Below are 25,630 nucleotides of genomic sequence, written 5' to 3'. Positions count from 1 at the left end.
GAGGTATAATGGTGTGAAAAATGTTTACAAATTCGCCAGTTTATGGTCCAAAGAATCTGTTGATGTTTGAAAGAATTTCATCTGATATTGGATATACTAATATCCTTTATCCTAATACCTTTTATAACTAACTAATAAATAATAAGAAAAAAATAATAATAAAAACTCTGACTCTAACTCTAATAATAAAAAGAAAGAAAGCTTAAAATTTCAGAGGATATATCTTTATTCCATTAGTTTTATGTAAAAACTATAGATCCTATAGAACTGTAATAATACATATTTTCAAGTAATATATATATATACTCTTCCCTCATTTCTACTAAATGTCATGCCGATTAGTCATAAATTTGATAGGCATCTCGCAGATGAAGGACTTTAAGTAACTTTTGCATATCTAAAATCGTCTCTTGTGTTGCAAGTTCTCGTACTACTGTCTACGATTATCAATTATAGTGAAAAAAAGGTAAACAACCGACTGTGACTCTGACTCACACGATTCGCATGATTATACATACCTTAAGGTGAGGTGTTTTTGCTAGGAGCAGCGTAGTCTCATGGACGCCCATGCTGATTCTTTTCTCTTAGTTTTTATTTCTGTTCCATTTTTGTACCTTACATAAAATTGAAAATAAATGGTACGAACGCGACATCTATGCGCCTTCTGTACGACATCTGTACGTATATGTCGGACAGTTCATTTGACGAAGCCCATTGGACGAAGAAATTGTCTCGAAAAAGGGATAATGAGCGGAAAACTTCTGATAAAAATTGTTGAGTTGGAAAACAGTACAACTATTAAGCGTACAATGTAATGGAAATATTATAGCCCTTTACAGTTGACATACTCGATCGAAGCAAATTTATCAAGTATTATTATTATATGCATATATCTAAATAGATAAATATTAATAAACAACAGATTATCTGGAAGTAAATATATTTTAGATTAAAGAGTAACAGACATTTACAATACTTTTCGATTACAGAATCATAAATGTACAAGCATAATAAAAGCGTATCGTCATCATGACGGCAGTCGAATTTGTAGACAATTTTATTATGCCGCCACAGCGCCGACATTCAAATGCAAAAGGATAATAATTATTTTTATTACGCACTAGACATAATAATAATAATTTATTGAATATTATACAAGGTGTTCCATTCAACTTGATGAAATAAAATACATGTCCTTTTTAATTATTACTAACTGTACCAATAAAATGATGCGGAAATGAAGTTTAAAATAGGAAGTTTTTTTCTAAATCATTATTTTTTTCATTAAACTTCACGATCATCCATATTTTCTTAATAAGATGATATACTCTTTTATGTAGAATAAAAAGTTATTAGTAAAGAATTGTTCGAGTACAGTTTTATTAAAAAACTAGTTTAATATAAAAACTTACGAAAGGTATACATAGCCTCAAAGAATCGTTCGACGCGGAAATATTTAATAATTCATTTCGACAAATCATTAAATTATGTTTAGCGTATATAAAATTTATATATCAGTATAGCACCCAGTGGAGAATTACCGTAACACAGGAGTAATATATTTTTACGTAATTATTATTAATTTACATTCGTTTCTGTTCTAATTTAGAAAATTCATTGTATTGGCTGTTATGATTGATTAATTTCTTTTTATGTATCACATAATAAAAGAAGTAGAATAAAAAACCACGAAGAGATGTACCACTTAAAATATTTGCTATAATCTAACAATGTTGTCATCCGAAACATTTCATACACGTATAAATTATCGATCAAATTACATGACTTATTAATATAATAACGAATAATAAACAAACCTAACATTTTTTTATGTACACTATTATTAATACCCATGACACGGATGTAAAGATAATGAAAACAAATCTCTCTCCTACAACTCCAGGAACTTAGTTCTATTCCATTATCGATATTTTGATTATTCACAGTAAAATTTTTTTACATCAACATTCATAGCAGTGTCAGAAAAAGGTTTATTTATGAATAGGATCTTTTAAAATACTTAGATGTGAATATTACCTGATTATACTTAAAAACGAAAACGGATGGTTAAAATCGACCTTAAACTATGCAGTGCTTTCAAGCTCCTTGTGTAAAAAAGTTTCAATATCCACTCGACATATAGGACAGCGTTTATTAGTACATAACCACTGATCGACACAGTCTATGTGAAATAAATGCATACATGGAAGCCTCCTGTATAAAAAACAATATTAGAAAAATATAATTTGTGAAAAATTAATTGCTGAAATTAATTTTCATTGCGTATGAGAATTAATTTGTACCTGACACTTTCGCAGTCTTCGAATTCGGATAAACATATAGTACACTTTTCAATAGCGTCTTCACTATTTTCGACTTTTTTCTCCTATAAAACGAGAAAATATCACGAAGTAAGGATGATATGATAATGAACATATACGTCAATTTTTACGTAATTTACCCGTTTGTACTTATGACGGAATGTGTGACTTTCTATTGACTCCTGTGTAGCTCCGCAACTAATAGCGGCCATGCGTCGTAGGTCAACAAGGCGCATATAATTCTCAAGTTGCGCCGACATTTGACGCGCTGGGTGCAGCAAACCCAAAGATGGAAATGGCATCATGTCGTGAGCATCAGATCCTTGCTGCGTGAAACGCATCTGCATTACATAACAAGTATAAAAATATATAGAATTCAAAGTACTGTGTTTGAAAGCATACCAAATGGAGATGTTGTAACCAATTGATATGAATATGGTGTCTATGTTGTGGACCGGATGGTCTTCGATGAGGACCATAATGATGATACATATGATGTACATAAGGATGAACTGGCATTGAAGGCAGCATAATGGGTTGTGTTGGTAACTGGCCACTCAAAGGACTTTCCTAAACACAAAAATATAAATCAATAATTATAAAATTTAATAGAAACGAAAAGGAAATAAATTATAAATTCATTGTAACATTAAAATCATATGTATGTCGGGTTTACATTAGAATTAGGGTTAGGAGCGTGAAACGAATCTTCGTTTGGATTACACGTGTCGTTATGCAATAGAGAAGACATCGACTAGTGCAAATACGATTATCATAGAACTGGACAAGTAACCGTGGTAATTAGATACTCGAGAAACTAATGACAATGATCTTAGGTTCAATAACGAATCCGCGGTCGACGGGATGATAGATGAACGTGCTCACAAAATCTAAGTCGGACGCGTAATATTCACTGGTCGTAAGGGGTTACTCTTTTCGTCGATGAGATCGCGAGAGAGAATGAATTTCCCGTCCCGATGATGCCACAGAGGAAAACTATAATGGGGTGTGTCTAAGGACACGAGATCATCGGATTCGTCGAGAAAAGCCTTCGTTCAGAAAGTAAGGGAAATTGGCGTTGCTGCTAATTGGTCAATCTCCATATCGGTGGTTAGAAAAAGATGCTAGCCGCCCTCGAGGGAAAATTGCTAGTGGGAGACGCCGTTCGTTGAAAAATAGGTCTCCTCTATTTTCTCGTAATTGGGACAAAGACTGTTTGTTTGAAGGACTTTAGTTAGCTAAATCGGGATTTATAACGGGCCCTCGGGCTACCTGAATATGTACTGCGGAGACACATCGACATTTGGCAATCATCTTACTCGAAGAATAGGGTCTGCGTGTGGCGAGCTACGGGACAGAGACCGTTGGAATGTTTACTGTCGAGTGTTACAACTATTTCCTTTTTAAGGAGAGCTATAGAATTACGCCATGCCTTTGTTAGACAAAGCGTTCATCCCGTGACCGTGGCTACATTCGCCTCGAGCCAAAGCTCACTATCACTAATCTCGAACAATTACAATCGGATTGAATAACTACAATTGTTTAATTACAGCTATCGTAGACTCTAGATTACAATGTTGCGGGATTATCCAAAATTCCAGAGGCTCCGGTGTTCTTTCGTCTCCGACATGTATAATATAAATCTTGAATGCACTGAATTACCTGAATTATTTCGGGACAAGGCGGGCTAACGCTTGGTGGTCTTCTAGCCTCTGGATGACTATAAACAGTAGGTTGTTGAGGTGGTGGCAAAATTGGAGGCGGGAAATAATTCTCTGCAAATGTCATGTTTTCTGCACCGTTGCAACGATTATTCGCAGAATTAGCATTTCCATTGTTACACGTATGTTGGCTTGCTTGATGCACATGTGGATTGCACGACGTTGTACTACGAAATATAAAAAGTATTGTATGATGTGAAATTTCCAATATTTATTGTAATACTAACGTGTGATGTGTTGAGAATCTTGGATGAAGACTCCGCCTATGTACTTCTTGTACACGTTGTTGCATCCTCCATAGTCTTTCTTGTACTGGATGCATACGTGGTCTTAACATTCCTGTAGAAGCATCTATAAAAAAGAACAAATTCGAAATAACATCACTGAAAATTTTGTTAGTCTTTCTTTTAATTTTTCTATCATACCTGTACCTGGTATTTGATTATATCTTACAGGTATAACAGGAATTGGAATTCTGTAATTGTGGTGTATACATCGACCATGATATATATGGTCATGCAAGCAATAAGTGTTGTGCCCACTGTAAAAAAATTATTAAAATCAGTAATGAAGCGTATTATACATAAAATAATTTGTTATTCATACCTAGGTACATAGTCCGTAGTAGCCGGAGTTACTACCGAAGTTGTAGGAGTAGGAGGTGTATGCTCTTCATCTGATTCCACAGTTAAATCAACTACAGTTACTGGACGATTACCTTCCTCATTATTTTGTGCAGAATTCTGCTGTTAAAATATAGTAAAACGCTTTGTATCTTAAACTCTTAACATAAATTATATTTTTAAATAACTCAACATAATAAAGCTATTTCACCTTATTATTATGATTTACTGAAACAAGAACTTCAACTGATCCATCTTCGTCATCACTACTAGTAGCATCATCACTACTCGAGGACCAATCTAATTGTAGATCAGGTGCTGACGGTGTATCATCATTTTCTATCCAATATAAAGTGAAACTATATAAATTATCTGTTTATTACTTTTTATTCATATATTATTCATGTGAAACAAAAACCATACTTGTTGCATGTGTAGAATGTTGCTGAGAATTAATTGTATTTGGCAAAACTGAGTGATACAAAGTATTAACTTCATTGGCACTGTCATTTTCCATATTTTGCATAACTCTGTTTAAAACATTTTCATTAATAATTATTGTTCTAACTAAGTACAAATCTATCACAAAAAGTTTTAAACTTAATTCTAAATTCATACTTGTTAGAAATTCCATCTGATGATCTAGATGGTCCAGCTACACCCAAATTATCAGAGTGTTGGTTGTTAAATGATTTACGGTCTTCATTTTTTCTACTTTTATGTTTTACTGGAGGATCACGTTCATGTAATATTCCTCCTGCTGTTTCAGGCCCATGTAAATAAGTTCCAAAAACAAAATTACTATTTGAAGCAGTATGATGAGATGGATTTACATAAGGATTAATAGGAACCACATCTAAATCTTCTACATCACTTTCTGCAAATAAGTGATCATATTCCATTTCGTTGCCTAGAATGAAAAAATTGAATATTGAAGTTATTTATGATCCCTTTGTATGTTTATTTTCGTGTGAATCATTTTATATACATTTAATTTTATTAAAAACATAATTCAACGAACTCCATTATTGCTTTATCTAGTGGAAATTCAGTACTAAAAATATGAAAAAATGAATTAATATATGTCTTATATCGTTATTTTGTCTCTACCTGAATTAAATCTTGGTTGTGGAGAAGGATCAACTGTAGATGTAAAAGCTGTATCAAATATATCTGCTAAAGAAGTAGAATTTGCTTCCATAGAGGAAGTTATAGATTCTGCATGATACAAATTATTTTGTTCGTCTGATTTAGTTTTACACCAAATATTTTCAGAACTTGCACTTTCTTCCATCCTGTTTGATAAATTCAATTAATTATCATTAACATAAAACGTTAATGAAAATATATCACTATAAAATGTAAAATAATTGATTAAAATAAATACTAAATAAATAAAATACTAAATGATTGAAAAAAATTGTATATTCCGGCAAAGAATATAGACATATTTTCTTTACTTCTCAATGACAGAGCTTTCATTTATCTTAAAAAAAATACACTCTAAATATATAACAATACTAGTCTTTTATCGTAATGAAAATAATTCGATGACACGTAATACATAACGTATATATATATATGTATATATACGTATATATATGTATATATATGTATATATGTATATATCAATATATTATATTATATATATATACTAAGAAATTTTTGTGCTATATATGAACAATGTAACTAATATAACTTTTTAAATTCAAAAATATAATTTTCTCCAATTACGTTTGAAATTATATTTGAAACCTTCGGCATTTGAAATAATTTTTATTGTTCCCTTTCATAGATGCTTGTTGGAATGGTATCACGAAAGAATGGAAACGAAACACTAGAAACTGTTGTAAGAGCGTATACCTTGCAATTCCTTCGATGGTTTTGTAAAATGCTAAGGTTCTCTTCACCACGTCATTTTTATCAAGATATTTATTTTCTATACATCACTGTCATTTATGTCGTTCTATCTATGCCCATCGATGTTAACTTCGTAATCGAATCACTACAAATTTTAGCAAACTATTCGATCCATATGAAAAATTTGTGTATAATTAAATTCTTATATCAGCAATAACAATAAAATCGAAAAAGGATTTATGTAGACTTTCTTTCAGTAATATACATTTGGCAACTATGATACCATCAATCGTAACTTTCATTAACTACGCTCACTTTTTCGGTGGCCTCCGTTGATTATACAGCATGCTACCTTTTCTTTCTATAAAACTACCACTATATTTATTACCAATTTTCGGAGCATGAAGTTGATTATCCATGTGATACTAATTCTTTTACGATGTATTTATTTAAGTTTCTTACTGCATTATTCTAATTTTACATTTTTATTTAAAACGTATGTACCTGACGAAAGACGAGTAACTCTGGCACGATCTTATAATTAGGTGTCGTCACTCATATACTAAAAGCATAGAAGAAACCGTCTGAACATTGAATCGTGGAAAATCAGCATGAAAGACAAGAAAGTTTACGTTCTGCGCATGCATGACATGCTATAAATGTCTCAAACAGAGATGGAGACACTCTACTCACCTGTGTCCATCTCGCAAGAACGAGAACTTTGTTGTCTTCCATGTTGATGTTTCATGATTCAACTTTCGGACGGTTTTCCCCAGCGAGTGTCGCGATCTGTTTATATGACCGCGAAGTCTAGTGTATATTTCAAAGATATAAATAGAGACAAAGCTAATCCCCTATATTTTTAACAACAAGAGAGAAAGAAGTTGCGAAATTACGGAAATTTTTTATTAATGTTTAACTTCTAAATTATATGAAATCTATATACCTAATTAGATTTTAAAGTATATCTCATTACATCAATATAAGGTATATCTCATTATTTTAGATAGAAATGTTATATCAAAAATAAAAAAAAAGGAAATAGAATTTAAAAATAAACGAGAAACTATAGAGGTACTTATTTCTAATGTTTAATAATAAACAAATGATAACTATTTGATTGTTCTGACATGTCTAAAATCGCGTACAAGATTACCTAGCAATAAAATTTTTGCGTTGAAAATTAGCTTGAAGAAAATATTTTATAGAAGAATGGACCAATCAGTTCGATGTTCAATGTTCCTGTCATTTGACAAGTTCATAGCGAATCTGGAGCATTAGATATACTTAAATTATATGTACATGTGCTAAGTACAATTCGTCCGTGTATTTTCTTTCGAACTTGACCTCGGTCGTCCGCTGTGGTAGTCCTCTAATGGTGATCCTCTAATAATCCAATTTCGTTTATTGACTATCTTAAGAGAAACATTAATTAAAAGAATGGCTGTGGCTATCAGAACATTTTCAAAATTCACAGGTAAGATGAGAATAATCGTCCGAAATTTTTCGATGTTAAAAGGAGACCTTTGTATATTTCGAAATATAATTGTAACATGTTTGTGAGATATCGTAATATTTCACGCCCATTTCTCGTGATACTCATGTTCTATCATTTTTTTTAACTAAAAATACTTTAAATAAATTCTATTTATGTTATCATTTTCAATTATATAAGGACATATGTAATTTTTCATAACTTAATATTTTTGACAATATATGGTTTTAACTCAGTAGATTCAACAATCTTAACTATTAATTAAACATTATATAATTCCATATTAAGTCTTTGTGTATTTCACATAGTTGTACTTTGTAACAAAAGCTTCATAATTCTTTTCTTTTTATTATATTTTATTTGTATCATACATATTAATTTGATTTTATACAACTATTAAATACAATGGCATAGCTTTTTTAATACGTTAATTAATCTGCTCTATCAGAATAAGTGTCATATTAATCATTGGATAATATACAATTAATGAACCTTGACCCAAAAGTTAAGAAATTTGATATTATCCCTATAAATAACATCTATTTGCAAATAATGTTTAAAGCAATGCCTTAAAATCTTTTTATGCCATAAAATATGTATTATTTTATTATTATTACATTTATTACAAGGAAGGTCAAAGTATATTAGTATTTACATTCTTTTAGAATCTCATTTCTTAAAAAAATGTTCAAAAAAAAAAATCATTTCTTGTATGTTTCAGTCAGAAACTGTGGTAATTTATTACGTACCCAAATAAGGTTCAACTATGTAGATACTAGGAAAAATTTAAAAATTGATTCCAATACCAAAGTTATATGTCAAGGTTTTACTGGCAAACAAGGGACATTTCATTGTCAACAGGCCATTGAATATGGTACTAAAATAGTAGGTGGTGTTAACCCCAAGAAGGCTGGTACAGAACATCTAGGAAAACCAGTTTTTAAAAGTGTGAAGGAGGTGGGAAAAGAACATCCATTTTATATTTTATACATTTATAAATGTATTAATTGTGCTTTTCTTTTAGGCAAAGGAAGCTACAGGTGCTACCGCAACTGTAATTTATGTTCCTCCTCCAGGTGCAGCTGCAGCTATTATGGAGGCAATAGATGCAGAAATGCCATTAATTGTATGTATTACTGAAGGTATTCCACAACATGATATGGTCAAAGTTAAAAGACGACTTTTGGAACAAAACAAATCTCGTTTAATTGGACCAAATTGTCCAGGAATAATAGCTCCAGAGCAGGTGCAGATATTTAATATTTATCAGTATTTAAAAATTTGTATTTTACATACAAATTATATGCAAATTTTTAAATTTAAATGTATAATTATGTTGATACATATCTATATGGTAACATATAACAGATATCTATTTGTAGTGCAAAATAGGTATTATGCCAGGACATATACATCAAAAAGGAAAAATTGGTATTGTGTCAAGATCAGGAACATTAACATATGAGGCTGTAAATCAAACAACCCTTGTAAGTGAATGATATCCTTTTTGCTTAAAAAACATAATTCTTTTTTAAATAATACAATAAAAAAGTTTTTTAGAATAATTTTGTAATAAGAAACTGTAAGAAAATTTTTCTTTAAGGCTGGTCTTGGGCAAACACTTTGTATTGGAATTGGTGGTGATCCATTTAATGGAACAGACTTCATTGATTGTTTGGATGTATTCCTTAGGGACCCAGACTGTGATGGTATTATAATGATTGGTGAAATTGGCGGCAGCGCAGAAGAATCAGCGGCGGAATATCTCATTCAACATAATACTGTTGGTTGCTCTTCTAAGTTACTGGTACCCAAATCCTCATCCTATCTTAACTTACCATTCCTTGTATTCCAAGAATCGTTCTGTATCCTTATAAGTGCAATTCATTTTTAAATATTATCGAATACGAATGTAATATGCCTGGTATAATCATAGGGAGGTAAAGCTAAACCAGTAGTGTCGTTTATTGCTGGTATTACTGCTCCACCTGGTCGAAGAATGGGACACGCAGGAGCTATCATTTCAGGCGGAAAGGGAGGCGCTCAAGATAAAATTAATGCACTCGAAAAGGTATTAACTTGTTTGCTATTTACAATAAAACCCATATTTTCGTTATGATAAATATAAATATTGTTTTACTTTATTCAGGCTGGTGTAATAGTTTCAAGAAGCCCTGCGCAAATGGGAAATGAACTTTTGAAAGAAATGACACGTCTTGGCTTGGTCTGTAATTAAAGACACATGTCACTAAAAATATACATATGTAGTTTGCTTCATATGGATGTATCTTCATACAATAAATTGAAAGTATAAACAATGCTAGGACCGTCTAAGAAATCGAGAAAACGATATAATGCATTGAAATGTTCAAATTCATTAAATCGTTGATAACAATGATTATGTTCATCGATAAATCGAGGTTGCTCGATTATCTTATTCCTAAAAAGAATACTTGCAAAGAAATATGACACTTTGTTAAAAAACTAAATTTATGTTAACATTGTACAGTATTTAGAAAATATTTTGACTGATATAGCTTTTATTTTAAAAATTAGCAACCATCTAAAGATGCTATAAAAAGTATCTAACAATAACTGCCACTATTCTTCGTTACCATTTTTATTAACCAGAAATTATAAATTTTTCTATGCTATTAAATCATAATTTTAAGGAATAGTTATTTAAACTATATTGTTGTAAATTATACTAAAGCTATATCTGTTATAACAAATAAAGCTGTTATATATCCATATTGTAAAACAATAAAATTCTAAATATATTAAGCAAAATATAAACATTAACCTCTTAAATATTTTTGTTTATTATAAATAAGAAATAAAAAACTGTATTTCTTGGAATATTTTTCAAACTTTCTTTCATGGTAAAAATCCCATTATTTGGTCTATAAATTTGGCAATATGTCTACTCCTTTTATTAACAAAAGGTTTTAACTGAGTAAAATTCATGGTTTGTATAGTGTTTAACAAAGTTTTACAAGTACAATAGTACAAATGTTTATCTTCATAGAGTTGCTCAGCTAATTCTAATTGATGATTATCCATTAAATTTTCATTTGCAACTACAATTAAATTTTTTCTACACTCTAAAGCATCTAAAATACTTCCTGCTCCTGCGTGACTTATAATAAGATCAGCATTTTGTACATAGTTAATTATATCTGCGCTTAAATTGAAATATTCAATATTGACAAAACCACAACGTGGGGTACAATCTGGTACAAATAACGTTCTGCCAACTTGCAAGATGATTTCATGATATCCTTTTGACGATAATACCTAAAATAATATATGTTTAAAAAATTACTCTAAATTGGGTTATAGATTTACTACTAAATGTTTTTATAACTTCATATTAAGAACTGAAATTCTCATAGTCTTTTACCTCTAAAACTTCCGAGCTAAGCACTGTCTCGATTAGTTCATCAAATTTGGTTGTGCCAACAGTAACAAATATCCTTTGTGTCAATTGTGTCATTTTAAATATTTAAAAATATTATAGATTCGAATATTAATAAAATCATATATCACTATCTTAATTGTTGTTGGCAATAATATATTGTTTTTCAACAATTCGGCAAAAATATTCAATAATGTTGTCAAATTGACATTTGTTCAATTTGTACGTATCAGAATTGTACCGACTGTACGAAAAAAAAATAATATAGAAGAAAAACTGTGCTTGATAAAACAGTATTATGACGTCAGAAAGTTCCAAGTTCCATGTTTCCATCACATCGATTTGTTTACCGCCGCGAATTTTAATAAAACATGCCAGCCGAAAGAAAAAATAACGTTCTAACATACGAAGGGTGTAATTATTTACGATATCGCTTATTATTGTCAACATTATCCGGCAAGCCTGTGCGAATTACAAATATTAGAGTTAAAGATGACTATCCAGGAGTTAAAGGTTAGTTTAAACATATACTTCTTTTGAAAATATTCAAAGATTTATATATATTATATTTTTATTATTATTAATATATTCATTATGTGTAGAGTACGAAGTCAGTTTTATTCGCTTATTGGATAAAATAACAAATGGATCAAGAATAGAATTAAATGAAACAGGAACTAATTTATATTATAATCCTGGATTATTGTACGGTGGTGAATTAGAGCATGATTGTAGTGTACAACGAGGTATTGGTTATTATCTAGAAGGAATTATGATGTTAGCTCCATTTTGTAAAAAAACTGTGGATATAAAACTCAAAGGAATCACTAATAATACAATAGGTAACTAATCCTCCATGATAAATTTTTAAGCACAGAACATTGTCAGTTATTGTAATGGCAAACAGCTAAAAAATTATATATATGTCATTGTATTTAAGATCCTTCTGTGGACAGACTGAAGGCATGTGCTGTACCTATATTGAAAAAATTTCTGTCTGGTGATAATGAAGTTATCTTTACCATTAATAAAAGAGGAGCTGCACCTCTAGGTGGTGGAGAAATTAAATTTAAATGTCCTCCTAGTCGTAATCTTAGAAGTATCCAAGTTAGTAGAAAGTATATCTTCTTTATTAAAGTATTTATAATTTATAACTTAAAAATAAAAAGGTGCATATGTAGTTTCAAAATAGTGGAATGGTGAAAAGGATCAGAGGTACTGCATGTAGTATACGTGTATCTCCTGCTATTGCTAATCGAATTGTGGAGTCTGCTAAAGGTATACTGTTAAACTTCCTGCCAGATATTTACATTCATACAGATCATTGTAAAGGTGCATCTAGTGGAAAATCACCAGGTATGTATTTAGTTGTTCGGAAACTAATAACGCTAAATATATTAAATATCATTAAATACTTGAAAATATGACAGGTTTTGGAGTAACTTTATCAGCTGAAACAACAACTGATGTTATTTTTGGTGGAGAAGCATTTTCACCTCTAATGACAGCAGCTTCTTTGCCTTGTGTACCAGAAGATATTGGTAAAGAAGCAGCTATGAAATTAGTTAATGAAATTTACAGGTAAAGCAAGCATAACTACTGAATATACATCAGATAATGAAAATATTATATAAATATATATTATTTTAGAAATGGTTGTGTAGATTCAGCTTTTCAAGCTATGACTGCAATGTTTATGGCATTGGGTAGGAAAGATGTGTCTAAAGTTGTAACAGGACCTTTATCACCAGCAATGTAAGTAGCTGTTTTATACATTTGTATTTATCCTAAAATGATAAGACTGATGTATGATATTATCACAGGATACAATTTTTACGCGATTTAAGAGATTTCTTTGGAGTTGTTTTTAAAATCGAGCCACTTAAAGAAGAAGATGAAATATTAGAACAAGTTGTCTTAACCTGTATAGGTGTAGGATATACTAATATAAATAAACGAACATTGTAAAATAGTATTGTACTTATTTTTTATATGTACCAATTTTAAAAGTATATATGTTTGTACATATTTATAATCTTCTTATTTGTATATTAAAGAATATTAAATATTCTACAACACAAATGTTTGTAACCAAATTGGTTTAGAAGGCCAAGCACAAAAAGACCCTGATTTTAAAGTGTTCCACAAGCTTTGATAATTTTTGGACCACATTTTACAATCCAAATAGGTAATCTTTTTAGGATGTCTTATATTACAATCAGGGTGTTGATATTTATCACAAGTTTGCAAGAACATTTCAAAAAGAGCGTGTCTCGTTACAAGTAGATTGCTACCTTTCTTTTTTTTTGTAGCTCCTTGCTTTCTACCCTCAACCGCTACTTCAGTATCGCTATAAATAAACAATTATTAAGACCATCTTGTTTAAAAACATAGCTTTATCATAGAAAAAGTAAATATAAATATTTAAGTAAAAGTGAATATTAAAGATTACCGATTTCTTACAGCACACCATATTATACTCGATGGACATGGATGTTTCCTTTCAGAATTTTTTTGTTGTTTAAAGTAAAGTTTACTTTGTACAATCTTTAGTTTATGTACTTTTTCGTTGAATCGTTTGTACAATCCACGTTCCATCGCCTCTAGAGAAAAAGGAGAATTGCCTCCAACTACAATAGTTTCCATTTTTATTGGAGGTATCAATATTGATAAAAGTGATCCTTGTACTCCAAGTAAATTCCATCTAAAATCAATAGATAAAGCTTAATTTTCATATTCTATAAGAATACCATTTCATATTAATTGTAATATTACACAGTTGTATTTACTTTGCCATTTTGTCTGAACAAGATAAGCTAAGAGTAGGATTTCCCCTTCCTGGTTTAGTACGTAGCGGTCCAACCACGTGGTAGTTTATTCCAGGTAAATGAGGATCTTGGCATTTTTCGGATTTTATGCATTTTGCACCAGTTCTATATATATCTTTAATTATTTGTTTTTCTTTTTTATCGGTATTTGATTCTATTGTTTCTACTCTGTTATTATAATCACATTTTATTATTTTTGCTGGAGGCGCATCATCTTCATAGAATTCTTCTTTCAAAAATATAGAACAATCTCCACAAGGAGTTTGACTCGTAAAGAAATGAAACGATATTTTATCGTTTATTTTAATTTTTTTCTGATCATCTATTGTAAAAACATCACTTTTAGAGTCACTGAGTAAGAAATTGATTTGCTCATATAAATATCTCAAAAAGGCACGCCTAACAAGAATTTCTGCATGAGAATCACTTAATCTGCAACCTTCCTCATATATTTTCGTATTTATTAAATCTAATTTTCCTAAGCATTTTGTGCCTGTAGCAAGAGCTACTAAAGTGAGCGAGTTGTCCTTTTTTTTTAACACTATGCCTGATAGCACAGTCCACTCCTTCTCTGATGGTTTACCATTCTTACCAAGCTTATTATATTTTTCTAAACAAAGGTGTGCAATCTGATCTGCAAGATCTTCCATGTTTTTTTTTATTTTATTTGCATTTAATCTATCTAATACACATTGGAAGGGTCCCAAGCATATTTATGTTGAGGTAGAGAAAATAAAGCTCTCATACTTTCTTCATCAATAACAAAATCTAGCTGTATATTATCTCTTATATGTTCTTTCTTTACAGCTTTGGGAATGATGCCTGTAATAATATCATTAAATGATACATGGTAGAAATATTCATCTTAAAAATGAAAATTATTTACCAATTCCTTGTTGCAAAGCCCAATTTAATAATAATTGTGCTGGTGATACATTAAGTTGAGTAGCTATTTTTACGACAACTGGATCTCTTAAAAGATTAGTACTGCTACTAGTTCCTAAAGAAGAATATGCTTGTACATGAATCCCTTTGTTATTGCAGTACTTAATTAATTCTTTTTGATGATAATGTGGATGCAACTCAACCTATAATACAAAAATATATTTCAATTTTTTAATTAATATAAATTAAAATACAAATTAAATTCAGGTACAATTGATTTACTTGATTAACACTTGGTGGTGTATCTTTACAATTTTGCAATAATTCTTCTAGATGTTTGATTGTATAGTTGGATACACCTATGGATCTTATGTACCCTTGTTTCTTCAATTCTACTAGTTTATCCCAAGTCTTTGCTCTTAAGCTTGGATTATTTATTGAACTTTCTGAAATATTGGCTGCACCTGGCCAATGAATCAAGTACAAATCAATGTATGTAGTATTAAGTGCTGTAAGAGATCTTTGTACAGACTTTTCTATTCCTTTTGGATCTCCATGTTCACTTGGTGCTATCATAAATATATGATTATGATATATTTATATATTTGTATATATATTTAATTTTTTAAGTCTAACATGCTTTATATTATATAAAATTATTATTGATACATACAAAGCTTAGTTGTAATAAATATATCACTCCTTTGAAGATTATATTTTGGTAATAAATTTTTCAGAGCATAGCCAATATCTTCTTCATTTCGATACACTACAGCTGTATCTATATGTAATAAATAAGAAATGATACATTTTCAGAATATATTTATAATAGGACAAATTAATAATGTTAATAATTTCACTAAATACATACCAATAGAACGAAAACCAACTTTTAAACTTTCATCTACTACTTCATATATTACATCTCTCCCTTGAATTTTGTATGTTCCAACTAAAATGATTTAATATTTTATAATAAGTAATAGTAACAAGTGTCCTTTACCATTATTTTAATATTTCCTTCAATACAGACTTAAATACAGTAAAAAATAGTCTATTTCTTATATTTTAATGATCTTACATCCAATAAGAGGCATAGTATAACCACTTGAAAGGAGAACATTTTTCGCTGCATTGTTCATATTATACTTAATTTATAAAATTTCTTATAATCTCCACTTGCACTCGTATGGAATACATATGGTATATATTGTCATTATCATTTTATAGTGCCATCTTTGATATAGTGATATTAAATAGAAAGAAATTAATTTTGTTTCAATGTTGAAAACTATTTTCTAGTCAGATATGTACGACTATAATTTTCAGAATTAAGTACATTATTATCAATAACTTATTAGAAAATTTAATTATTATATCATAATTATGTCTTCAACAATCAGAATATTACATTTTTCAACTAAACCTAGTGATTATAGCAGAAATTTATTCATATTGTAGCACAAAAGATTGTATAAAAATATCAATGATTGATAGACAAAAACAGATGCATAATAACACGTTCTATTATACACATAATTCGTGGCAGAATGTCTCCATCTGATTTTGACAGTTGACGTCTAAGGTATTTTCTTCGATCTAATGTTTATAGGATTTTGTAAATCATATAAATAAATGTATATATAGATTTTCAAGTGAAAACAAAATAGTCAGACGTAGAATGGCCGAAGAAAATGAGAATTCACAGCAGAAATGCGAGACTACTGAAGAGGTTACGAAAGAAATGGAGACAGATATCAGCCGCTATTTTGAAAATGCATCTCGCACGATCTTCGATGAGATCGTTTCGCCTAAAAAGGAAGATTTATTCGACGTGCAAAGAGGTTCTGGGAGTCGAATCCCGGATTTTGAATTACTGACGGATCAATCGAATGAATTTTTAAAGAGTAGTTCATTGCTTGGTAACGAACGACTTGATCATAGTGGCACGAACGATGTACACAGAGATGCGTGGATACCTTCTGAACAGACCAGAAAAATCTTACGAAACTTAGCCACGTCGACTGCTGGGACTAGTTTCCTGGATAGAGAGAACTTAACGATGCCAGGACTTGCAGTTCAAGGGGACATGCCCAATTTGATAAAGAGTACTGTTGTAAGATTCCTAGGTGAAGATGAAAATATACAGAGGCATGTGCTCACTGCTTCTGATGTAACTCAAGATGAACGTGGCTTAAGGACATTAATACAAGCTGGTTGTTACAAAGCTGCAATAAATTTATCAGGAAGATTATTAGCAGTATATGCTCAAGGATATGGCAAGATAAATCAACCTAGTAAACATTCTCCACATTCTTTGCAACTGTGGTACACGAGGCTAGCTCTTTTAACCAAGCTCAAGCAAATTGATATTTTAGAGAATGAGTCAAAACCATTTGGTAATCTGGATAAACCAGACATGTATTTTACATTTTATCCTGAACTGTATGGTACCAGGCCAGGTTCTATGGCTTCCTTTTCCTTTAGACTACTTTTAGCTGAGATTCCAATGTATTGTGCAAAACCAAAACAAGCATTGGATAATCTTTATAAGATTCTAGCAATTGTGAACCAAATTATAATCAATTTTAGCAATGGATTTAATGGAGATGGATCTCGTGTTAAGATTAACCCTGCAGAACAAGAAGATGCTATAAGATTGTGGAAAGGCAGAAGATCCAGGACTTTTATATCTATTATTAACTGTGCTGTTAGCATGAAAAATTATGTATTGGGTATAGATATTTTAGGAAGACTTTGTGAATCTGCAGATTGGTCACCTGAACAAATGGATGCATTGAGATCTAGTATAGGTAGATTACATCTATTTTTGGGAGATGTTTCGGCAGCAGAAAAATTTTTAATCAATCTGCATAAAAAAGAGAGCGGTCCTACTGTTCGAGAGTTAACAGACAGAGGATTAATGGCAGTAGCCCACAATTCTTTTCAAGAAGCATACAAGTGTTTCCAAGCAGCAGAAGCATTGGATCCATCAAACATAGCACTAATTAATAATATGGCTGTTTGTCTTTTATATACAGGCCAGTTAAAAGCAGCAGTGCATTTATATGAAAGTATGATAACAAGAAATCCTGTAAAAAGTTTACAAGAACCTGTACTGTTGAATATATGTACATCATATGAATTGCATACAACTCATTGTAAACAACCGAAGTTACATTTACTGAGTCAATTGAACAGGTATAAAGGAGATGCTGTAGATATACAGTGCCTGAAACTCCCTTTAAATTGAGATCTTTCCGTTTGTCCATGTACAGTATATGATAGAGCGAGAATGAAATTTTAAACCTGTTATATAATTATGAACATGGTTGCGCCGAGTAATGTATAAATTTTAACAATAAAAATCAGTTTCTTAAAAGATCAGTATTCTTTCTTGTGCATTTTTAATCTAATCACAGTTATTCAGTTATTTGATATTTTAATTTTTTGCATATTTTTTTTAATTAATAGATAATATTGCTAAATTATTACAATTATATTTAATCACAGACGAGCTGTAAAGTAAATCTGGCACGCAATGCGTTTTAGTGTTTCATGTTTTGGAAATCATCTGATACCCATTTTTGTGCCACATGCGACATTGTCAATTAAGTATAGTAGTGGCATCTAACGAGTACTATCCTCAGTCAATGGCAGCGGCACAGATGAGGAAACGAGTGTAGTTAATGGTAATGGCATCACTGACGAGGTACAAAATAGATGTGACATATAATCGTTTTTCATGTTCCGCCACCGACGAGCTACAGAAGTCTCTATCTTTACAAGGTGGCATTGACTAAATACATAATAGATCTGACATTATTCATATAAGACAATGAATGGAATATGGACCTTACCTGCTTAGACAAGTAACTTAATCCCCTCCTTAATCACAATAGGCGGGAATACTGAACAAATTGGCTTCGTTTCTGAGCCCTAATGGGTGTGGTCATTTAATCGTTGACTCCATTATTAGTATCAATAGACAAAGCTATTCCATTATAATTTTGCTTCTAACATTTACTTATACATTTGTAAAAGTAGTTTCATTTTTAGCTATAGATGTTATCATCGTCTTTTCAGTAAGAATACGACAACATCTCGATGGATAGAGCTATGTATTTGATTCTGATGTAGTACATATTTCTAAAGGGAATAATATTTGATTATATCTTCGTATCTTGATATACCAGTCCTCAAACCCAAATCCTAAGGTACAAGGAATATATGTAAAGTAAAAAATGTAACATCGATGTCAAAGTAAAATAGCCTTTATTACATCATGAAACGAGGACAATTTAATGAACGTTCAACAATTGCTAGAATTCTTTCTCTCACTTACTTTCTCTCCCTCCCGTTCTTCCTTTCACACGCACACACATTCCTTCTCATTCTCTCCCTTCATTCATATCATTCAGTTTCGACTGTTTACACATTTAATCTCGCACCTCTTTTCTCCTTTCGTTTCTTTTCATTTGTTGCTTGTTGTTCTCTCTCACCAACGTTTGACATAATTTTGCGTGCTCGTAATGTTCTTCGAGAATAATGCATTACAGGACACATACTTTGTCATCATGTCAAACATAAACTCGTTCGATCTATTCCCGTAATTAATTCCTCATATCCTGTCTCTTCTGTCCGCCCATATTTTCATCACGATCTCCAAGATCGTTAACGATTCTAACATTATACCCTTCCTCCTCAATTTCTTTGTCTCATTCTTTCTTTCTTTCCTGTTCCTTATCCATGTTTTTCTATTAGTAGGCGGTACATCAATAGCATACATCATTCAGATCGATTCCAAAACTGCACTCTCTCTCCCTGCAGAAAAAAGGCACGAACTGGCGGAAAAGTCGGCCTAACTGTATAATATTTTCATTTATTTTATTATGGATGGAACTTCGTCACAATACATTATTTTTTTTTAATTTCATTTTCTTTTTATCTGCTGCTTCTTTCCGCAGTGTGTAACAGGTTCGGCTCCCGTTTCCGTTTTAACCAAATTCATCGATTCGTGCTTCGAAAGTTCGCCGCGTAGTGCGCGCAGTGTTCGATCCTTCCAACATCCTCCCTCTTCCATTATACTTTTTATTTCTTTCCTTCTTCTTTTTTCTCTATTTTGTTTCTCTATCTCAAATGCCCATTATCAACGATCGAACTTTAAAAGGAGATCGTTTTGGTTAGAATAACATACTTTTAATTATAAGAATATATATACTCCTTCTCCAAAAAGTGACTATTATTCTGAAATTCGTTTTGAATTCAATTTCATGCTCCTTATTTTGGTGACTGTATTGCAAGACGAAAAATAACTTAAAAATACGTCGATCTAAAACGAAACTGGTACAATTATAATTCTTAGCGATAAATTTTCGTTGAAATTTAGATTAAAATATTAGATTAAAATATTATACAATGCAAATTGCTTATCGAGCTGTTTTGCAACCGCTCGCTTCAACACCACGAGATCATTTCACCCGGAGAAGGCACTGCATCCACTACGCAGCTGGAACCTTCCGGTTTTTATATTTTTTTCCCCTACCGTCCTCTCAAAGTATCTACCGCATATTACACTTCACTGTTACAATAACATCCGCATCGCTATTCCTGGCGACTAAATGTAACCTTACGAATGTATTACCTATGTACATACATGCTGTGCCGTGTACACACGTGTATCCACGTACACGCAAGGGATGCGCTTGTGCGTACACGTGCAGACCTCTCTGCATTTAGCAAATTTATCCTTTTTTTTCACACTTACAATTTTTATATATATATTATATGTACTATTGTAATTAATGCTTACGCTCTCTAATTTCTAAAAAGAAACGGTATTATTATTGTCCTGCCGTATTTTATTTCCGAGTATTTTTCTGGTGTACATACACGCAATACACGCACACACGCACGATTCTGGTGCTTATGTAACGTAGTCATGGAAAGCTCGATGGCATAACCACCAGTGTTCGTCGAATACAATTTAAAGCGAATATGTTTGTTATCCCCACGTGCATCTCCCTCTTTAGAGAAAAATCACAATATATACTCTCATGGAATTCGTTTTAGAACACTTTTCAATCAAACACGAATATAGAGGTACATATGCTCTACGTGTCGGTATCGTAGTGTTCTTTACAACTTTACGAAGATTCGTTTATGGCACGCCATTTACTCGCTTTATATTTATTGTCTGCGGTTACAGGAAACAATCGTTCGACAGATGGAAGAGGCATCGCAGGGATAGCGTTACTTTCGACGAGAGAATTCATATCGAGATCGAATCATTGAATTTCTATATTATTTCGGTAACTAGGCAAGCTCGGTCGTTCACGGAAGGCATCGTACGGTGCTCATTTTTTTTTTAAATCGTTGCATCAACAATCATTAACAATTTTTTTCTTCTTTTTTCTCGTATTTCTCTCCTCGTTTTCTCATATTTCGTTTTGTTTCATCATGCTCATATGAGTTACTATTCACTTTTAGTTTAATTACTTCATCTTTTTTTCCTTTTTTCTTTTTTACGTAGTTTTCACGTAATAGTTTAGGAAATAACGGAGACATAACCGATGCCGATGCGCGAAAGCTGGCAAAAATTACGCTGTAGTCTGTATCTGTTATTTTTAATAGTACGTACATACATACATCGAGGCGAGCAGGTTGCAAATACTCCCGAATCAGAGCAAATATTTCTATCTTTATATATCTATATTAATATATTTATATATTTATATTTATATATATAATTTTTTTATTCTTCATTTAGTCACTTATACGTATGCAATATTGTCTTCGTAAATTTCCTGCTTTTTCTTCCTGATGTTCTAAACCCGTTGGTCGTGAAAGTATTCGAAAGTACAGAATCGAGGCGTTTTTTTTTCAGAGTGAGAATAATTATATATAATTGAAAATCGATAACCGACGAAACTTAATTTACGAATACAAATTTTTGTGTAAAATCATAGAAAGGAAAAATACTTAAGGAATGCCGGTAAATTGTTATATATATCAACAATTAAAAAAATCCTTAAAAAAGAAGAAAAATTATACAAATAAAAACAAATTAATGAAAAAAGATAGAGAACATAACACGTAATGATGAGAAATAACGAAGAAAAATAACAAAGCGATTGCACAGGAACGTTGAATCGTTTACGATCGAGTCTCAAAAACTAGAAAATAAAAATAGAAGATTCTCGCGTATCTGTACCAGCCGAGGAACAGACTCGTCGTCGCGGGTTCACGGATCCGCGGCGATCGATTAGTACTATATATATAATATATCGTGTCGTAATATTATAATAATATAAAAATATATTTCTTAACTATTAACACTATAATAAATGAGTATTATAAGCATCATATCTGGATTTTTTCCATTTTATCTCGTAGTACGGACACGATGCCTGTCGCGGATAACCGGAGCTTCTAGACGCGGAGGAAATGCAACGGTGGCGCCCCGCTCGGCCGAACACGACACTACTTTTTTTGGCGCGGCCCTTTAAACGTTACACCTTTTCTTTTTTTCTGCCGTGTATCCCCGTATAAGTCGTCGTTTCTTTTTATCAATTTTTTTTATCAATAACAATATATATATTTATATAATATAATATATATATATATCACTTGTCACTCGTGGTACGTGTAAATAAAAAGAGGCATAAACCGTTATAAAATACAATTCTCGAGTATTATCGATCTGTAGATTATATATATATTTATATATATCGCTTACCTACGCGTCCGAACGAATAAAATCATAAAAATTGTGTAATAATAATTTTTTTTCTGTTTTAATAGTACAGTATTGGAAGCATTTTAATATTATACTTAGAGTTTATGATCGGGGCCCGGATCTCGGTGAAGGGACTTTTTCTCAATGTTTTCTTTTTGTATTTCTTTTTTTTTCTTCTTTTCTTTTTTTTTTTTGTATTGCAAGGTTCTCGATGCCATTTCCCTTTCAGGCGCCAGAAACAAATGTGATGAGCTCGTCGGGTTCAATTGAAATCTCTTATGATGACAACGAGACCATATGAGCTCTACAAAAAGTACGAGAGGCCATGGTGATGTTTCGTGATCTATGAATAACTAAAAAAGGAGCACCGGTAGCGCGTTGATTTTTACGGAATGTCTAAGGCATTTTTTTTGTTTCTTCCTACGATGCGAAACATTCGTTTTTCTAAATCTTTTCTTTTTAGCGTAAACTGATGATACGCGGAGATTCAAATATTAAATAATAACAATGTTAAATAAATCGACAAATACGTGCATTGCTTGAAGCTTAACTTATCGTATGTCTGAATAACTCAAGAAAATAAAGAAAATTTAACTTACAGAAAGAGACAACAATGTACAAAATACTTAAATAATTATTAAAATTAACACTAGAACTATATAAAATACAAATATATAAATAATTGTAATTAAGGTAGTATGATAAAAGTAAAGTACAAGTATATAATCGTATTTCGATCCAAATATACGTTAACATTAATTTTATCAAAAGCTTTTACGTGTTTTTAGTAATTACAAACAAAAAAAAAAAAAAAGAAAGCTAGAAACGGTCATCTTAACATATTTGATAGTTCTAGTGTTAATAACTGAGAGTAAGGACTAATTTATATACGATTGGTATTATAAAACTATCGTGAGATCTGCAAAAAAAATGAACTTGAAATATATGAATCTCTCACGTAACATTATGGAAATATACGAAGATGTGATTTGGATTTAAAGTAAGTACACAAGAATCGAAAATTATTCGTTATGGCATCGATCACCGATAGATAAGGCCCAGAAACACCTCGACGCTATAATAAATCGTAATTTGGTCGAATCCTCCTGCATCGAGCTTGAAAAAAGCTCTCTCGACGATGAGGATAGACCAGGCGACTAGAAATTCTAGTCTCCGTTCTCAGCGATTCATCGGAATTTGCGTTTAAGCTCTCTCAGTTTAGCGGTTTAAATTCAAATGTATTCTCTTTTTGTCCGGTGCTTCAACCTTTCCCAGCATTTACCTTTGGTGTTCGTTCTTATCCAATTGCACGCGCGCACTTATCCTTTTTTTTTTTTGTCTTTTTAGTAATATGAATTTTTATACTTTGAATTCTTAATATGTTTCAAACTTCGTGCTGTTCCAAAACATTAGCGAACGAAGGAATTAAGGCTGAAGAATATCATTCGATTGGATGTCTCAGAAACGAAAGATTATTTTTCCACCACTTTTAACTTTCCTTCCTTTCTTGTAAATTAATTATTTGGTAAAAATATCTAGAAAATGGTTTCTGCACTTTTTAAATATTGTTACTTTCCAGTACAGGATATTACTTTGAATTTTAATTCGTTCGTTATTAAATGTACAACTGCACACGCGCAACTCGGTCAAAAATGAAACATTCAAATCACGTCACCATATCCCTTCGCCAATTTGCGCGTCGCGACTGAATTATATCGCGTGCCCCGTGCGAACGTGGCTAACAAATTTGTACGTTAATTAGTTTCCTTATTATTGTCATGGTATATATAATAATCTTGTTAATAAAAATACTAAAATATTATGTATATTATATATAATATATAATAGATTATTGCATTATGCATTTTTGGTACCGTTGCGTATTTGGTTTCCTTTTTTTTAATTCTCGTCGACTCAAGGTCGCTGCGAATTCATTTTTTTTTTTTGCTTTTTGCTTTTCTGCTTCCTTTTTTTATCATTTTTAGCTCCTTTCTTTATTTCAGCGAGAACGAACTTGAGAAGAAACTCACGTGACACTTGGACGATGTTGTTTGCTTGAACAGGAGAGTCGCGACTATCGAGTCTCATTCGCTATCTTCTTTAATCTTTTTAATACAACGTATCATTCGATCTTCTATTCTTTTTCTTTTTTCTTCAGAATAGCATTTCATTTTTCATTTTCCTTTCCGATCAACATGCGTTTCCTTCTCCAGTTAAATATATTTTTTAGGCTTTGATTATTATTTGCTGTGTTTAACGCAAGCCTTTTCGCGGGTAAAATGCGTGCGCGAGATCGCGTTTGGAAAAATTCGTCGCTAGGTGTACTTGCCGTTCTCCTAACGTGGTTCCCAGGCGTTTTATTTTATCGCGAGATATAATATTATTTCCCGTTTTTAAATTCGCTTCTTTTTCTTCATTAAATGCTGAGTCCCTTGTCGTAGAAGGAAAAAAGGACCGTACATACTTAGCTAAGTCAGCGAGAGAGTTTTCGTTTCAACTAGCGGGAATACTTCTATTCTCTATACGGCTTGCAGTAAGAGTAACGATGATTCATGTGTTGGCTGTAGGAGCCGGAGTGAGAGAAGCGCTTGAGGCACTTGGAGCACTGGAAGGGCTTTTCGCCGCTGTGCAGTCGCTTGTGTTCGGTCAGATGGTGCTTGTGCTTGAACGCCCTTGGGCACTCCACGCATTTGTACGGCCTTTGCCCTGTGGATATTCATCCGATCTTTTAATATTATCTA

General features: G+C 31.7%; 8 protein-coding genes across 12 annotated transcripts in view; 3 read left to right on the top strand and 5 right to left on the bottom strand.

Moving 5' to 3' along the window:
• Positions 1 to 923: 923 nt before the first annotated feature.
• On the bottom strand, positions 924 to 7,023 carry LOC117162266 (uncharacterized). 4 transcript variants are annotated; one of them, XM_033344138.2, is made up of 13 exons: positions 6,529 to 7,023; positions 5,776 to 5,960; positions 5,284 to 5,575; positions 5,089 to 5,195; positions 4,877 to 5,004; positions 4,649 to 4,788; positions 4,468 to 4,583; positions 4,270 to 4,393; positions 3,984 to 4,209; positions 2,724 to 2,891; positions 2,462 to 2,662; positions 2,304 to 2,386; positions 924 to 2,214 (listed from the first exon to the last, which is right to left on the bottom strand). In XM_033344138.2, the coding sequence occupies exons 2-13, from the start codon at positions 5,957 to 5,959 to the stop codon at positions 2,085 to 2,087; spliced, it is 1,899 nt and encodes a 632-aa protein (XP_033200029.1). In that variant the 5' UTR covers position 5,960; positions 6,529 to 7,023; the 3' UTR covers positions 924 to 2,084. The 4 variants fall into 4 exon arrangements, with proteins under 4 accessions (XP_033200029.1, XP_033200031.1, XP_033200030.1 ...); XM_033344140.2 differs by having other exon boundaries at positions 4,474 to 4,583; XM_033344139.2 differs by having other exon boundaries at positions 4,649 to 4,785.
• Positions 7,024 to 7,777: 754 nt separating this feature from the next.
• On the top strand, positions 7,778 to 10,338 carry Scsalpha1 (Succinyl-coenzyme A synthetase alpha subunit 1). The gene is made up of 7 exons (XM_033344148.2): positions 7,778 to 8,002; positions 8,742 to 8,977; positions 9,045 to 9,266; positions 9,403 to 9,507; positions 9,624 to 9,803; positions 9,957 to 10,091; positions 10,170 to 10,338. The coding sequence occupies exons 1-7, from the start codon at positions 7,966 to 7,968 to the stop codon at positions 10,254 to 10,256; spliced, it is 1,002 nt and encodes a 333-aa protein (XP_033200039.1). The 5' UTR covers positions 7,778 to 7,965; the 3' UTR covers positions 10,257 to 10,338.
• On the bottom strand, positions 10,128 to 11,561 carry Alg13 (Alg13 UDP-N-acetylglucosaminyltransferase subunit). Its single transcript, XM_033344150.2, has 2 exons — positions 11,424 to 11,561; positions 10,128 to 11,317 (listed from the first exon to the last, which is right to left on the bottom strand). The coding sequence occupies exons 1-2, from the start codon at positions 11,514 to 11,516 to the stop codon at positions 10,898 to 10,900; spliced, it is 513 nt and encodes a 170-aa protein (XP_033200041.1). The 5' UTR covers positions 11,517 to 11,561; the 3' UTR covers positions 10,128 to 10,897.
• Positions 11,562 to 11,809: 248 nt separating this feature from the next.
• Positions 11,810 to 13,410, top strand: Rtc1 (RNA terminal phosphate cyclase 1). Its single transcript, XM_033344146.2, has 7 exons — positions 11,810 to 11,951; positions 12,041 to 12,280; positions 12,379 to 12,545; positions 12,620 to 12,794; positions 12,869 to 13,019; positions 13,089 to 13,193; positions 13,262 to 13,410. The coding sequence occupies exons 1-7, from the start codon at positions 11,810 to 11,812 to the stop codon at positions 13,404 to 13,406; spliced, it is 1,125 nt and encodes a 374-aa protein (XP_033200037.1). The 3' UTR covers positions 13,407 to 13,410.
• On the bottom strand, positions 13,409 to 14,916 carry LOC117162268 (Adenosine deaminase, tRNA-specific 1). Its single transcript, XM_033344143.2, has 3 exons — positions 14,228 to 14,916; positions 13,891 to 14,142; positions 13,409 to 13,788 (listed from the first exon to the last, which is right to left on the bottom strand). Exons 1-3 carry the CDS (start codon positions 14,914 to 14,916, stop codon positions 13,509 to 13,511), a joined length of 1,221 nt encoding a protein of 406 aa, XP_033200034.1. The 3' UTR covers positions 13,409 to 13,508.
• Positions 14,917 to 14,948: 32 nt separating this feature from the next.
• Positions 14,949 to 16,476, bottom strand: LOC117162271 (glyoxal reductase). Its single transcript, XM_033344149.2, has 6 exons — positions 16,233 to 16,476; positions 16,023 to 16,103; positions 15,825 to 15,932; positions 15,434 to 15,720; positions 15,153 to 15,354; positions 14,949 to 15,088 (listed from the first exon to the last, which is right to left on the bottom strand). Exons 1-6 carry the CDS (start codon positions 16,291 to 16,293, stop codon positions 14,949 to 14,951), a joined length of 879 nt encoding a protein of 292 aa, XP_033200040.1. The 5' UTR covers positions 16,294 to 16,476.
• A 184-nt stretch (positions 16,477 to 16,660) lies between these two features.
• Positions 16,661 to 18,533, top strand: LOC117162267 (trafficking protein particle complex subunit 12). Its single transcript, XM_033344142.2, has one exon. It carries the CDS (start codon positions 16,833 to 16,835, stop codon positions 18,402 to 18,404), a length of 1,572 nt encoding a protein of 523 aa, XP_033200033.1. The 5' UTR covers positions 16,661 to 16,832; the 3' UTR covers positions 18,405 to 18,533.
• Positions 18,534 to 19,409: 876 nt separating this feature from the next.
• zfh1 (Zn finger homeodomain 1) overlaps positions 19,410 to 25,630 on the bottom strand; it is a 35,034-nt gene continuing 28,813 nt past the window's right edge. For both annotated transcript variants that reach the window (XM_033344136.2, XM_033344137.2), the window contains one exon: positions 19,410 to 25,595. In XM_033344136.2, coding sequence (XP_033200027.1) covers positions 25,402 to 25,595 — 194 coding nt within the window. In that variant the 3' untranslated portion in view covers positions 19,410 to 25,401. The remainder of the gene's footprint in view (positions 25,596 to 25,630) is intronic.

Source organism: Bombus vancouverensis, chromosome 8 (assembly GCF_051014615.1).
Source record: "Bombus vancouverensis nearcticus chromosome 8, iyBomVanc1_principal, whole genome shotgun sequence".
Classification (NCBI taxonomy): Eukaryota; Metazoa; Arthropoda; class Insecta; order Hymenoptera; family Apidae; genus Bombus; species Bombus vancouverensis.
Note: the sequence above shows the minus strand (reverse complement) of the source record. Positions and strands in the feature narration are given on the sequence as shown.